General features: G+C 41.4%; 1 protein-coding gene across 2 annotated transcripts in view; it reads left to right on the top strand.

Moving 5' to 3' along the window:
- Window positions 1-16,544, top strand: part of CACNB2 (calcium voltage-gated channel auxiliary subunit beta 2) — a 402,055-nt gene that overhangs the window by 243,167 nt on the left and 142,344 nt on the right. For both annotated transcript variants that reach the window (XM_074984834.1, XM_074984835.1), the window contains one exon: window positions 14,482-14,601. In XM_074984834.1, the coding sequence (XP_074840935.1) occupies window positions 14,482-14,601 (120 nt within the window). The remainder of the gene's footprint in view (window positions 1-14,481; window positions 14,602-16,544) is intronic.

Here is a 16,544-nt window from a genome sequence, read left to right on the forward strand (position 1 = left end):
CAAAATTCGAGTTATGTGAGGATGCTCAGAAGCACAATCCTCGCATAACTCAGGCGCCTACTGTATATGATAATAGAAAACTTGGGTTATCTTGTGAAGACGTCGCTACTGTAGATTTTAAAATAATTTTGTTGTACAATTAGCATGCCCTTAGGTTCAGAAGCTGCCATTCACTATTAACTCGTTTAATTACAGATACGATATGTTTCTTTCAGCTGTAAATATAACTAAGTGAAAATGAGTACCATGAAATAAAAAAGGGGAAGTGGAGAATTTAGAACTCTTTCCATAAGAACCCTGAATTCCTCTTTTAAAACAAACAAAGGTCTTGTTATCATGTCTTACTAACAGCTTCCATGCAACGTTAGAGTTTTTATGAAGAGTTTACAGGGAAGAAAAATAGGGAATTTTGGGTTCTATGACTGGTGAAATTACAGGAACATAGGAACCTACAATTATAGATGCTCCTTACTGAGAAATGAGTGAAAGCCTCGAGGAGTTTCACTTTATATGTTGAATTATTTGCACACTGTTTTTTATAACGACATGTGTCTGATCTGAATTCTAAGGCTAAATTAGCATTTGTATGAGTGGTTTGCATGAGATTTATTAGACAGTTCAAATGATGACATAATTTATTTATGATGTACAATACCTGTTTATTGTGGTGTTTAAACCTGAGCAAGACAAATAGTTTTTAATAAACATCTTTCTTGGTAGAATTTCAACCTTTTGTTTCAAATAACCTCATCCTTGTTTGGTGAACTGGGTTCAAAAGCTGCCAATGCCAGACCCACTGACATGGGAGGGGGCAAAGGAGGAAGCTTTCCCAGGTCCTGGGGATTCTAAAGGGCCCAGAGTGCCTGACCATTACCACTGGTACTGCAGCATCAGTGATGCCCACAGCCCTGGGCCCTTTAAATTGCTTCTGGAGTGTTGTGCAGCATGCTCCAGGCAGCACTGAGGATTGGGGGAGGGGGATGCTCTAAAGCCCCACCCCTTCTGTGCAAGGCCTGGTCCTATCCAGAGTTGCCTGCCACCTTGCCCAGGGACCCAGTGGGGCTGTTGGCTGCCCTGGCCAATGCACTTGGGATAAGGGATGATTTATTAAGTCTCTACAGAAGACATTGTTAAACAACTATTTTAAATTATGATAGCAAGCACAATGAGCTAGGGGCAGATACACAGGAAAGGACAGTCCCCCATGGAGATGGGCTCACAATCTAAGGACAAATGGCCCAAGTATCTAAGAGAGGTGGACAGGTTATTGGAAGGAGGACAACAGTTGGCCTTGAGATCTTGTTACATTTTTGACTGCTAGTTTGAAGAACCAATCAATTTTTTATTCTACATGTAGATACTAACAAGCTGTGATCAGTAACTTTCATAGAATCATAGAATGCTTGGACTGGAATGGACCTTGAGAGGTCATCATGTCCAGCCCCCTGCCCTCATGTCAGGACCAAGTACTCTCTAGACCATCCCTGACAGACACTTATCTAACTTGTTCTTAAATATCGCCAGAGATGGGGATTCCACAACCTCCGTAGGCAATTTATTCCAGTGTTTGACCACCCTGACAATTAGGAACTTTTTCCAAATGTCCAACCTAAACTTCCCTTGCTGCAGTTTAAGCTTCTTGTTCTCTCCTCAGAGGCCAAGAAGAACAAGTTTTCTCCCTCCTCCTTATGACACCCTTTTAGATACCTGAAAACCGCTATCATGTCCCCGCTTAATCTTCTTTATTCCAAACTAAACAAGCCCAGTTCTTTCAGCCTTTTTTTCTTCTCTAGACCTTTAATCATTCTTGTTGCTCTTTTCTGGACCCTTTCCAGTTTCTCCACATCTTTCTTGAAATGCAGCACCCAGAACTGGGCACAATACTCCAACTGGGGCCTAACCAGCGCAGAGTAGAGTGGAAGAATGACTTTTCGCGTCTTGTTCACAACACACGTGTTAATGCATCTCAGAATCATGTTTGCTTCTTTTGCAACAGCATCACACTGTTGACTCATATTTAACTTGTGGTCCACTATAACCCCTAGATCCCTTTCTGCCATACTCCTTCCTAGACAGTCACTTCCCATTCTGTATGTGTGAAACTCATTGTTCCTTCCTAAGTGGAGCACTTTGCATTTTTTCTTTATTAAACTTCATCCTGTTTACTTCAGACCATTTGTCCAATTTGTCCAGATCATTTTGAATTTTGACCCTATCCTCCAAAGGAGTTGCAATTCCTCCTAGCTTGGTATCATCTGCAAACTTAATAAGCTTACTGTCTATGCCAATATCTAAATCGTTGATGAAGATATGGGAGAGAACCAGTCCCAAAACAGACCTCTGTGGAACTCCACTTGTTATACCTTTCCAGCAGGATTGAGAACCATTAATTAATAACTACTTTTTGAAAAGCTAAACAGATATGTACTCAAGGAGCTCGGTCATTAGAAGACGTTTCCCATTCTCTAATCATTTTCTTGGCTCTTACATTTCAACATTGTTCTTGAATTGTAGAACCCAGAACTGGACATTGTATTACAGCAGTAGGTGCACCAGTGCCAAATTCGGAGACGAGACCCTCTCCACTTCTATTTAGTATTCCCCTCTTCATACATCCAGGGATTGCTTTAGTGCCCGTGTGGCTCCTACGTCAAGTTGCTGATCACAGCACATTTATCATTACAGACTTAGCATTTGTTACTATTTTTGAAGAATTCCATCCTCTGTTCAAGTCAAAGAAATGGAAATGCAAATAATCAGGGCCATGGACGGGTGGGGGGGCAGTTGCACTGGGACCCAGCAATTTAAAAAGGCCTGGGGATCCTTTATATCAGCACCACAGCACTGATGGATATCTGGGGGAGGTATGGTGTGATCCATGCAGTGTTGAAAGCTGGCTGCCCAGCCCTGCCCCCTCCACCTGAGGTCCTGCCCCTTCCGGCAGGCCCAGGGCATAGCAAAATCTGTCACCAGCCCTTCCTTTCTGAAGTCACCAGTATGAAGTTACAAAAGTCTCCCTGGCATTAGCTCAAGGTTATGAAACTTTTACTCTGTTCCCGCTCTGCATAATAGTCTACACCCTGTTCTCATACCCAATTGGCACATAAACAGGTCACTAAGAGGCTATAATGAACTCACTTCAATCATTGCATTTAATACTGTAAGCCAACTCCCAGTCTCATGTGAGAATCTCACTTTTTTAAGCGATATTTTTAGGTTTCATGGCTGTGGAGAAAAGCGTGAAAACATGATCTTTTCAAGAGTCAAAAACCAGAAAACAAAAGAACTCTAAATTAACATTAAAAAAATAAAAGGTCATGTTTTTAAGCCTGTTCCATGATTCTTGCATTTCTTGATTGCCTTCAGTTACCCTCTTCTTTAGTTGCCTATTATACTGCGCACATGGAGAAAAGTTCTCAGTAGAAATCTTTAAAGCCTGTACAGTAAACCCTCAAAATGCCTGATTTCGAGTTGCACTTAACTTGCATTTACATGAGTTAAGCGAAACTCACAATCTCACTCCCCCGGCCCTGGCTCAATCCCCACCCCACGAACCACCATTTCAACTCCCCTCCCACGTGACCCTGGTTCAACACCCACCCCCGGTGCCAGTTAAAATCCCCTGTGGCCCAGCTCACCAACAGTGCACATCTCCAGCCTACCACCCCTAGTGTGTGTGGCTCCAGCTCCAGTCCACCAGCCCCATGCACAGATCCAATTCAACCCCTCCCCCCAGCCCTGGTTCATATCCTCCATGGCCCAGCTCACCACCCACCCATGACTCCGGCCCACAACGCCCACACCTGGCTCCGGCTCACCACCTCTGCCCCGGTTCAACCACCCCTGCATGTGACCCTGGTTCAGCTCCCCCCATGCACAGCTTCAGCTCAATCCCTTTGGCTCCAGCTCAACCCCACTTCCCTGGTTCAAACCCCCATGGCCCAGCTCACCACCCTAGCATGGCTCTGGCTCACCACCCCGTGCATTGCCCCAGTTCAAACCCCCCTTGCATGGCTCCGGCACAACTCCACCCCCTCCAACTCCCCTGCAGCCCTAACCCACCCCAAGCTTAACCCCTCTACTACCCCTCCCATGGCCCCAGCCAACTGCCAAACTTAACTCTCCCCAACTGCTGCCCCCAGCCCCAGGACTTACCTTTCCAAATAAGCTCCGGGTGCTCCTGTTGCTTCCCCGGCTGCAGAACATGTGTTCCACCAGGGAAAAAAGCTACTCCCGACTTACATGAAATTCGAGTTATGTCGTGTGTGGGAACACAACACTGGCATAACTCGAGGGGCTACTATGCATATCCTGCCCCAAGTGCCTCTCCAAAAATTTCTCACTCCCATAATGCACACAGAAAACTGCAACCGACTGCATTTCTTCAGGTGGGGTGAGTTCCAGACAGTGCTGCTGCACATTCCATTGTAGCAGCATCTTGTTTGTACTGTGTATTTGGGACTGGGGCCAGATCGAATACCAGAAATCTGGTTAAACTGAAGAACGGGAAGTGCTGTGCTGCATCTCCATCTAGCAACCATAGGAGAAATTGGCTGCTTTTGGGTCTGTGTATGCTGGTTGTCCAGTTAATGCAGAGAGTCAAATGACGGAGGGCTGGACGAATGTGTTTCTACTGTATTTGTTTCCCTGAATCCTCCCACCTTCTACCCAGACCCACTTCTTTGTCTTACCCAGGCTGAGGGGAGGGGGAGGGGGAGGGGGAACTGCCACTGGGCCCAGCATACCAAAGTGGCCTGGCGTTCCAGTTGTGGTGGTAGCAGAAGCTCAGGGCCCCTTTGGAAAACTGTGGCGCGCTACTCGAACTGTAGCTCAGAGGGAGCATGGGTGGTGGTGGTGGTGCAGGGCTATGCCTCACCTCCTCTGCCTTTAGCCCCACCCCTTCCAGGGGAGGAGAGATGTGTCCCCCTCCCGCCTTGTCACTGGTCTCACCCACATGTTACATTTTGTCTTTCAGACTCAGAATTCCTTGAATCGGGCTGACATTTAGTCTTTGATTGTGTCACTGCCTAACACAGCTGTTTGAACCTAGATGTAGTATTCAGGCATTACTGTAATATAAATTTTGAATAAAAGTAAAAGATCATCACAGAAGTTTGGATCTGGTTCTGAACTGTGTAACTTAGGCCCATTTCTACAAGGAATTGTTTTTGAATAGACACTTAAAAATGCTAAAATGTTCAGGTGCACTTTTGAAAGTCTTTGTGAAAATTTGTCAAAACCCCCTCTCCAGAGTGTAGTCAAATACTGGACTCGCTTCTCTGAAATCAGCTTACATCATTTGTGCCACCACTGAATTTGCCAGATGTGCAGGTTAAAACAAACCTGTAAATGGTCTGCTACAGAGGCAATGAATTTGAAATTCACGTCCAGGCAACTTGTTTTCCAAAAGCATGTCTGTCATTGTCCTGAATATCCAAACAGGAGTGGGGACTGTTAATATGTTTACATGGTGCATTCCACTCCTTTCCTGATGCAGGCCCTCTGCAAACTCAAAGGCTGTTTGTACACAATCCACTTTCTCCTAAAGTGGCATGCTAATAAACAGCCTGAAGTATGCTAATGAGGCACAGATGCAAATTCCCCACACGTCATTAGCATAAGGTCATGTGATTTGGACGGTGTATAGAAGCGCGGCCCCCGGGGGCGGGGGTGTCTTCTGGAAGGAAGTCCTCCTTCTGGAGGCCCCTTCTTCCTGAAAATTTTTGGAGAAAGTGGCATGTGTAGAAACAGCCGAAGGCTATTTTAAAAACTTTCATGTATCTTAAGGCAAAATTAACTGCTATGGAAGCTAACAGAGAGGTAGCTGTGTTAGTCTGTACTCCAACAAAACAAAGCAGCAGAAATGTAGCATGTTAAAGACTAACAAAATGATTTATTTGGTGATGTGCTTTTGTGGGACAGACCCACTTCTTCAAATGCAAGTGGATCTGTCCCACGAAAGCTCATCACCAAATAAATCATTTTGTTAGTCTTTAACATGCTACATTTCTGCTGCTTTGTTTTGCTATGGAAGCTATTAATATCCAGCTGGATCTGTCTGCCAAATTGCCAAAGTCATTTAAAGAATAAACAAAGAGTGATTTCCTGCTTAATATCTTCTTTTTGTACCATATACCTTTTCTGCATTTGCTGACTGTTTTAATTTCCCTCTGTATGTTACTTAAATGTGCTTTGCAGCTGGAGCAATGAATATAGGGGACATAGCAGGGGACTCAGTTGACCTCACAGAAGTGATTACAGAGAGGCATCAGACACCAATGGGTGTGGAGCCCATGGTTATTGATGATGATGACAGTCATAGTGGGAAAACCTTTGAACCTTTGGGTGTAAATGTGAACATAGTGGGTAAGTGGTTAAGTTCCCCAAAACCTCTGCCAAGAGGGACATTGCAGCTAGACTTTGTGGTTGCCAAGCTATGGAGCATTAAAGCCCAGTATCAAAGGAGCCAAGAATTTTTGATAAATAGCTCTTTAATGAATCTCTTTCTTATTTTTTAATTGCATTTCAGTTTATTTCACAAATTAAAAATAGTACTATTAAAATAAATGACTGGTCATAGTTTGGTGTTTTTTTCCCCTAAAAACAATGATCATTCTTATTTAGTTTTATTATAAATAAAATGTGTAATTTCAAAGGATTATATTAATGAAGTAGTTGGTGTGTTATTCCTTCAAATACTCATTTTAAGAAGCTATATTTCCTAGATCTCTGGAAGAAAATATCATGGTTACAGCAAAACCTCGAGTTGCGTGTTTCTCAGGTTAACGCTACTGCCGCCCCTGACAGGAGCAGGAAACCACTCCTGTGAGGGGTGGCAGCCATGAAGCAGGCGCCCAGCTCCCTTCCACTTTCAGATCTGGGATACTGAACAGGGCATTCTCCCTGGTTAGTTTCCTTGCTCCAAGGAGCGGAGGGGAGCCAGGAGCCAGGCTGTCCCTGGTTCCTGGCTTCCCTCCACTGGCTGGAGCCAGGAAACTGGCCAAGGCTGCTGCCCTGCTCAGTTTCCCCTCTCTGCAAGCGGAGGAGAGCCGGGAACCAGCTGATCAGTTTCCTGTGTCCCCCCACAAGCAGCAAGCAGCAGGGAGATGGGAACCAGGCTGACCCCTGGTTCCCAGCTGTCTGCCTCTCTGAGAGCCAGGAGTGTCCCCCCACAAGCAGCAAGCAGCAGGGAGATGGGAACCAGGCTGACCCCTGGTTCCCAGCTGTCTGCCTCTCTGAGAGCCAGGAAACTTGACCAGCCCTGCTGGACTGGTCAGTTTCCCAGTTCCTGTCTCTCCTTGATTTGCATGAAAATTCAAGTTATGTAGGGGTTGCCGAAACGCAACCCCCACGTAACTCAAGGATTTACTGTGTGAAGAATCCTAAACATTGCCCTGATCTTCCATATAATGAGGCAAATTGCAGCTACTGTCAGCTTTTTAGTAAGGAGTATCGTGTCTCACAGATTTTATCTTGCAATGTTCCAAGTTAATCTGTGTCTGAAATTGGATGTTGGCACATGTAAACTCTAAGGGACACATCTATATTAGAGATGAATATGGTGGAGGGTCCAGGTTTACTACTCAGTGGATTGTATTTTGGTCATTGCTGATCTTCAGGGAGTTAGCTGAAAATACAGCCTTTCATTTTGCGGGAACTGAGAATTTGAATAAATTTATTATTTTGTTTTTAATGTTCTTTTTCACCATTAAATAAATAAAGACATATAAGGATGCATACTGCAATATGCTATTTTATGACAAATAAAATATGTTTGAATGCCATATGTATTATAGCTAAGTGGGGAAATGGGGAGAATATATCTAAAACCTTTCTAAAATTTGAGGAAGAGCTCTATATACCTTCAAAGTTTCTCTTTCACCACCAGAAGTTGGTGCAATAAAATGCTTTACCTTGGCCACTTTGTGTGTGTGCATCTCCCTCTCTCTGTACATTACACTCCCCATCATCTTTATTCAGCACAAAATGGCACCTTGTAATACGCTTCCTTGTTCCCTCATCTTTTCATTTGTTTAGTACTGAAAACCACAATATGTAATTTTGTATTTGGGAGAAGATTTTGTGGTAAGGAATTTTTTTAAAGTGATTTTAAAAGCAGCTTGGAGGTTTGAAAAGTTACTTATCCTAATTGGAGACTAATTAATAATCAGAGTGCAGATGAGAGAGGTGTGACAGATGGAATTTCACGTGTGTGTTCACAAATCTATGCTGTAAGGACTTCAAGATATGTCTCAAACATGAGCAATACAGGGTAGGCGAGCGAATATCTTTTATTAGACCAAGATCTGCTGGTAAAAGAGACAGAGCTCTGTGTAGCTCAAAAGCTGGACTCTTTCACTAATAAAAGTTGGTCCAATAAGAGAGATCACTTCATTCACCTTGTCTGCCTAATATTCTGGGACTGACGTGGCTATGACTATGCTGCATATGTCATAAAAAACATGGCAATGGATGTAATTATTCCTACAGGTCTTTCTCTGTTGCATTGGTTAAATGTATAATTGTGAAAAAAGCCTCATAATTATATAGCTGTTCTAAAAACAAAAAAAGCAGTCTTGTGGCATTTTAAAGACTAACAAAATTATTTATTAGGTGATGAGTTTCGTGGGACAGACCCACTTCTTCCAATCTGGAAATTCTTTTAAAGGCAAACTGACATGATGAGAATTTAACAGAAAGATAGAAAAAATTAAATGAAAACTGACAAATGAGCTACCTAGGATAGAAGGAGGGGGGGATGAAGTGGGGGAAGAAAACCATTTACTGAAAGTGTCTATTAAGTGAGTTGCCTCAGGTCACTATGGATATCAAAGATGAGGAAACTGTTGTTGCAATGCATAAGGTAATTGCTATCTTTATTGAGGCCAAGGCGTAAAGTGTTGAATTTAAGAATAACAAGAAGTCCTGTGGCACCATATAGGCAAACAGATATTTTGGAGCATAAGCTTTTGTGGGCAAAGACCCGCTCCATCAGATGCATGAGTCATGAATCTGATGAAGCAGGTATTTGCCTACAAAAGCTTATGTTCCTAAGTATCTGTTAGTCTATAAGATGCCACAGGACTTCTTGTTGTTTTTGAAGATATAGACTAACTTGGCTACCCCTCTGGAACTTGAGAATAAATTCCAATTCAGTTATCTCCCTTTGTAATCTGGTATGAAAGTCTCTTTGTTTTAGGATGCATGTTTTCAGGTCTTAAATGTTCACTGACAGGTTTATGTGTATTCAGATTCCTAATGTCTGATTTGTGTCCATTCATTCTTTGGAGAAGTGATTGTCCAGTTTGTCCATTATGCATAGCAGAGGGGCATTGCTGGCACATGATAGGATATATAACATTGGTGGAGGTACAGGAGTATGATCATGTAACTGATGTGGTTACGTCTAGTGATGGTGACTCCAGAGGAAATATGTGGAACAGGGTTTGTTGCAGGGAAAAGTTCCAGGATTAGAATTTCTGTGGTATGGTGTGTGCTTGCTAGTGAGAATTTTCCTGAGGTTTGATGGTTGTAGGAAAGGACAGGGCTCTCACCCAGGGCCTCTGGGTTGTAGATTGTTGATAATGACTGGAGGGGTTTGAGTTGGGGGCTATAGATGATGACAAGTGGTGTTCTGTTATTAAGCTTTAGAGGAGAGTCATATGATCAGCAAATGGAAAAGACGAATTGTTATTTGAATGGATGAAGATAGTTTTGTGTCTATGAACACTGTATGGAAAGGCAAAAGTATGTATAGAAGTGCATGAGTGAACTTGCACAAATACTAATTGATAAAACATCCATTTTAGGAGATAACATGTAACAATCTACAAAATCAGTTGTATGTTAAATAAACAAAATTCAGAAACCATACCTCAAACCACAACTTTATGGACCAAAATATTTTATAAGCCAAAAATGTGGGTATAATGCCAGACACTATATCAAGGGTTTTGGGATATCAGAAGGCACACAGAAAATTAAAAAAGACCTACATACACAAAAATCTGATCAAGAAGTTTCTACATATAATTTAAGGATGAAACACTTCAAACATTACAGAATTTTTAATAAGACAGCCATAGCTTATGGAAAGGGGGATAGTCTCAGAGGGGTAGCCATGTTGGGCCATAGCTTCCAAAAAAAAAAAGCCATCTTGTAGCACCTGAAAGACTAACACATTTATTTGTTAGGTGGTGAGCTTTGGTGGGTAAGAACTGAAGAAGTGGGTCTTAGCCACGAAAGCTGTTTACGTAATAAGTAAATTTATTAGTCTTTAAGGTACTACAGAATTGCTTGTTTTTGTGAGGCAAAGGAGAAGGACTAACTCCCATTTAGCAATGTTGGAATTACACATACTTGAAATGCAGGAGTTCATATTCCAAAATAATACCTCATATCTGAAGTAATAAATGATACAAGGTTTAAAGAAAGGTATAGGAAAGTGAACATTTGGTGATGTAATGATAAGCAAGGAGAGGGGAAAACAAAAGAATTTGTCCTTGAGATCTCCCTATAAATGCTGATGCTAATAACATCTGAGCAACCAAAGAGACATCTAGCGTTAGAAGTGTTCCATATTCTGGCAAAGTGGGATGTAAACCTCCTGAACCATGAGAAAATCTGAGTGGCTGGGCTCCAGAAGAGCTAGTGGAAGGATCCAGCCAGTTCTCACTTACAATAACTCCATAGGACCGTGTAATTTTCCCTGCTGTGAGGAATAGCCTCTTGGCCTGCCTAGGTGTAGATCCAATTGACCATAGCCACACCACTTTCCTGGCTTGTCCTTTGGTGCTGTCCCCCCATGGGCTGGAGACACCGAAATTCTTGTGTGCAAAGTTCCAAAGGTTGGTCAGTAGCAAGCCTGAGGTTCATGAAGTAACAAATCAGTGAATGAGAAAGGAATGAAACTGGAAAGCATTCTCATGAACTGCTGCCCACAGCCATAAGGTGTTTCTAACCTCCCCTCCAAGGCATATCTCCAAATTCCTATGTTCATAACACTGTCCCTTCTGAGACCGTGTCTGTAAATTATAATTTTCTACAAACATCTCTCTACACTATTCTCCACATTTTTTACAGTAAATCTACATCTCTTGGTTTGTGTCTAGCAAAATAGTCTTGTTTAACGGCATGATTTATACATGCAGCACAAAAGTAAGCTGGATCATTGTAACATTAGGAGTGCATCAGGACTGGGCAACCTTGGACACAGCAAGGATTGTAGGGACTCACTGGCCCGAAAGGAGAAATTAGCTGTCTATGCACAGTTTTAGCAGGCCCAACCTGGCTGAACACGTAGCCTGACTAGTTGAGGCTGAGGATTCTGTCTCCCAGCTCTCTGACTTTTCTAAGTGATCAGAGACCATTTATTTTCCCTTTTTATAGTGTTGGGAGGGGGAAGGCGGCTGTTAGAAGTACCATCACATTCTGAAACTGACTAATACTATGGACTCACAAAGTCACTTACAATTGATGACACTTATGATTTAAAATTTCAGCCTCAATGTTTTAGTACCAGAACTTTTTGATTTATTTCCTTTTTATATGCTACATAATGTCTGATTGTGTGGCTAGATAGAGACTTGAATGAGAGGCAGTTTGGCATCGCACCTTTTAGAGTGGTAGGCACAACCTTCTTAAAGCAGGTACAATACCCCGGGGGACTCCTGAGAGCACAGGAAGTGCATAACCCGGGCTCTATCCTTACAATCTATTTGGATGAGGATTCTTCTTTACCATCAGCAGTGCAGCTGCAGCAGCTGGAAATGTTTTGTCGGGAGAACTAATACCAGTCACTATGCATTAAGCATAATGTCACCTAACACCATTTAGAGGAGACACAAGCAATGCAGTTGACACCATGGACAGCTTGCTGCACTGCTCTTCTTCCCTCAGAGCCACTAGTGAAGCTGTACCCATGGAAGCAATGGTATGAAATTTTAGGTGAAAATGATTAATATAGACAAGGATATTAAGATATCTCTAACCTCTGGTTCTTCTCCTTATGGACAAGACTATCTAAAACCCTCAAGGTAGAAACGTGTTTTATTTTATTTCCTTTTGTGGGTGCTTCTTAGCACCTTTCCTTCAGGTAGTAAGAGTTTTGGTTGTGAAGTCTTGCTGTCCACATTTGCATTCATGGTAAGCAAAATATCCCCTGGAGAGTAATTTTCTGGATATCAGTTCAAAGGTGACTTCATAAGAATTCAAAATTACAGCTATGATAAGGTCTAGAGAAAAGTTTTTGAAAAGTTAAGAAATGTCCCTTTCTTTTAAACTTCTAATTTAGGGCAGAGTCTGTTAGCAGTTACGCCAGGGGTGTATACCCAGGGTATGTCAATGGCTGTACTAGAATTACTTCTGGTTTGCACAGACGTAAACAAGCAGAATGTGGTCCTTAAACATGCCCAGCCATATGCCTGTAATTCTGCAAGGAAGTGGGACTTACAATGCCAGATTTCTTGTGACTGCTGCTCTCAGCTGGAATTTTCCTATTTTCCTGAATTTTTCATGTAACTGTGAATTTATATCAAAGGTAGGCACTTCAAAGTCAGCTAGACTGAGATTTCTTTTTACAGTTAGATTGTGCTTAGCTGCCTGTGAATGAGTATCATGAATGTCCTAGTTAAACACACAAAGCTATGCCTATCACATATAATTTTGGGAAATGATTGTAGGCTATGACTGGCTAAAGCAAATTGAAACTAAATGTACAAATTCAGGAACTTAAATATATTTTGACCTTTTGTATCCAATATATATGTGTGTGTGTGTTGGATTTATTCACTGATTATCTTACCTGCTTGTTTCTAATGTGGGGAAAATGTCGCAATTAGTAGGCCTCACTCTTCTTTTACACCAGAGTAAAAGAGTAAATTTATTTTATTCTAGATTTACATTGTTGAATCTGAGATCAGATTCTGGCTCAGTGTTTTAAATTGGGGAGGAGGAGCATGTATGAGAGAACTGGATTTTCTGAAAGAGAAATATAGTTTGAAGGATATGTGAAAGATATTTTCAGGGACCTTGCTATTTTCCAGCTGTTTAACCTTGATGTAGAATGGCAATTTGACATAGACTAACCACACTGGGTGATGTGAGCATCTGCGTAAAGAGCTATGCATAAGGAGCATGCCCAGTGATGTGAAAAGCCTCTTACCCCACCCCCATCCTATCTCTGAAGAGATGAAATGAACTTTGTACTTGTAAATATCACTGAATACGTTTTGCACTGGATTTAAAAGGTTCTCCTATTAGTACTGTTTTTAACAGGAAAAAAATAACAACAACAAAGACATTTTCCTGTATGATCTCGGTCTCCTGCACTGAGTTGAAACATCTCTTACGATACACTTGAACCAATGTAGTGTTCTTTCATAATTTAAGCCTTTACTGGTGCTGGAAAATTTAAGAATTTACTTGCACTAGAATACTTCAGAAGAGAGTGTCTGAAAGCTTGAAGGGCAGAGGGAAGCGAAGGAAGCAGCTTGCAGCAGAGCATGGATAGGAAAGGAGCAGTGATTCTGCAGTGCTCAGTGTGCACATGTTTTATGAGAATCAGTGCCGGGCGCTGCAGCTGCGGACAATAACTGAGCTGTCTGGCTAATGAAGGCCACCTGGATCAGGCTTCTGAAAAGAGCCAAAGGAGGACGGCTGAAGAATTCTGATATCTGTGTAAGCCTTATGTTTTCGTTGTTAGCTTATGTATTTATTAATTTTACAGTGTGGGAAGACAGTTGTTTTCATTCTCACAGAATTAGCAGAATTCTCTCCTTGCGATTGTAAGAGAAGACAAAAATCAGAGCTGTAGTTATTTATTGAGCTATTTTGGTATTCTGACGAGTTCCCTGCTAGAAATACTCATACAGATGTGGAATTGAGACATATTTAATCAGCTGGAACTTGATTTGTGATTATTTACATGTTTATATGTTAAAGAGCTGAGATGGATTTTAGCCATGTTCATTTCTGATGAGGAGAGTGTCAGGTGCCCTACAATTAAAATGGAAGGCATGGGTTAAAGCTCTCTGCAGGGATCCTGTGTATTAGTAATTGTTAACCCTGACTGCATTTTTTTTTTGGATAGAATATGTTCCCTCATTGGTAGTAAACTGTTCTTGTTTAAGGTTTTGATTTTATGGAGCTATCCTTGAAACTGTTGTGTGTCCTTCAGCCCTGCACTGCACCACTGCCACTGCTCTATATAGAAACCAGCTTTGCTTACCAAAAAGCATACTAATTAAAATTAGAGGTAGGGCAGGAAATAAACCATTGGAGAGGGGACCTGCATTTTGGCTGGTCTCCAGGTCAGAAACCTTTACTTAATATTCTTTTTCTAACTGTCTCTGCTTCTGTATTTTTCAAATTTTCTTTTAAAGGTATTTCCACAACTGTACAGTCAGAAAAGATCTGTGAACACTTCACGCTTTTATTGGAAATGCTGCATCTATTTGTAACATTACTACTTCTCCTCTGCAGGGTTCGGCGGACTCCTACACCAGCCGTCCATCTGATTCAGATGTATCTCTGGAGGAAGACAGAGAGGCAGTTCGGAGAGAGGCAGAGCGGCAGGCCCAGGCACAGCTTGAAAAAGCAAAGGTAAGGGAGGCTCATGAACCTGCATTTTTTTAAGAGCTTGTTGTCTCATTTGGTTACTGGTAGAACTTTTTTTCTTTTTTCCCTCCTAAGTCTCTTGCTAAGGAAATGACAAGTTTTTGGAAATTGCACTGATCAAACTGATTAAAGACAGAAGTTGCCATTTTTTAATGTCCTGCATGTGTTACGAGACTCAGTTTGCTTTAAAAAATAGTTTAGTTACTTAGAGAACTTACTAACTTTTGTAATTTGTTACATAACCCATCAATTCCTACTGGACAGGGACAAGTCCTGAAATTCTTTTTTTATAATCAGCCAGTCTTGCCTGATCGTGATTTGGCCACATAAATCATGTGCATTGTGCGATCCCTGTAGTTAAGCATTGTAAGCCTGTTTTTTTAATCCATTGTATACACAGGATTGTTCCTGACATGGCATGTATAAGAAGAGACAGGCTGTTACAGAAGTCTGTTTTCTGTGGAAGGTTTTTAGTGGTTTCCTTTCACTTATCTACTAAAGTAGGGGTATCAGGCTTTCAGAAACCATTATAAGGACTATGTTTGGGCACTTCAGTGAAATTCTACTCTACTTTGAAGCCTGTGGCACGGGAGCAAATTAATGAATGAGACATAGGTCCCACACACGTTCCTATGCATTTTCCATTAGATGTATATGCATATCTTTCTCTTTGCTGTGTCCCAGATCTTGGTGTGTCATTTCCAATGAATTTTTTCAAGGTCTCTTTTTTCCAGTGTTTAATTTTTTTCTGTCCTATTCATATGTGATTATAAGAACTTTAATCTAGTCTTCTCATTCTTTCTCACCTACTTTCTCTGTGTTCCCTGTCTCTCATCCTTTTTACGTTTCTCTCTTCTATGCCCCATTTCTCAGTTCCTTCTTTCCTGGTATCTCCTTGCTCCCCATTCTCTCCTCTCTCACATTATTGCCTTATCTATTCCGCTTCACCTCTGTTCATCTTCACTACTTCACTTTTGCAAAATTCTTGGTGTCACCTAAACCTTTGTGAAATCAGGAATTCAGATTATTGAGATACACTTGCTTAGAGAGAAACAGCTAGTAAATCAGACAGTCACCAGGGTACAGAGAGACACAGCTTTTTAAAGGCTATAAGGCTCAAAGAGAGAAGGAGTTGATTAGTAAGTCTTTTTTGTGAATTATAATTTTAACAGATATCTGATAAGAATTCCCAAACCATCTGGAGCCTGCTGGTTTTATGGATTCCCAGTGATCCCTCTACATCCCTGCTCCTGCTGCATTTCTATTCTCTGCGAGTGCAGTTTCATTTCCATAACAGAAACAGTAAATCTAGTTTTCCCCTCTTTCCCTACTCACTCCTTAAAAGATGCTGACTGATCTTTGGATAACAGCACAGTTGGTTAACAACAGCTGAGTATGTCAAGGGTAGTTTAAGATTGGCTGGTTTTAAGAGTGTCAAAGCAACTAGTGATAGAAAAGATTTAAAAAAGAATTATTAGTAAAATAATTGAGTTTGGAAAGAAGAATTCTTGTAATAATATGTTCTAGAATAATAAGAGTAGCATTAGAGCTCTTATTGCTGAGCTGATGCATCTTTTAGTGATGAGTAAATCTATGTGAGTGTTGCTATGGGAATTTGGCTTAGAGATGCTAGCTTGACTGCATGGACAGCCCTTATGAAATATTCATGACCTCTAGCAGAGCTGCCATAGTAGTTTACAGAGAAATTGCCAGCAGACCTTCACTTTTAAAAACTGTATTTCCGCACATCAAAACAATATTCTCACTTCAGTTGGCAGAGGAATAGTCACCAGGTCTGACTCTGTCTCTGGCTGTGAGACAGCTTGTAAACAGTTGAAATGTGATGAAATTGCTACAATCAAGCTGTTATAACAATGGAGTTTCAGTAATATGTAAAACACACAAAATTATGTTTTAAATGTTATGGG

This window comes from Carettochelys insculpta, chromosome 2 (assembly GCF_033958435.1).
Source record: "Carettochelys insculpta isolate YL-2023 chromosome 2, ASM3395843v1, whole genome shotgun sequence".
In the NCBI taxonomy this organism is placed as follows: domain Eukaryota; kingdom Metazoa; phylum Chordata; order Testudines; family Carettochelyidae; genus Carettochelys; species Carettochelys insculpta.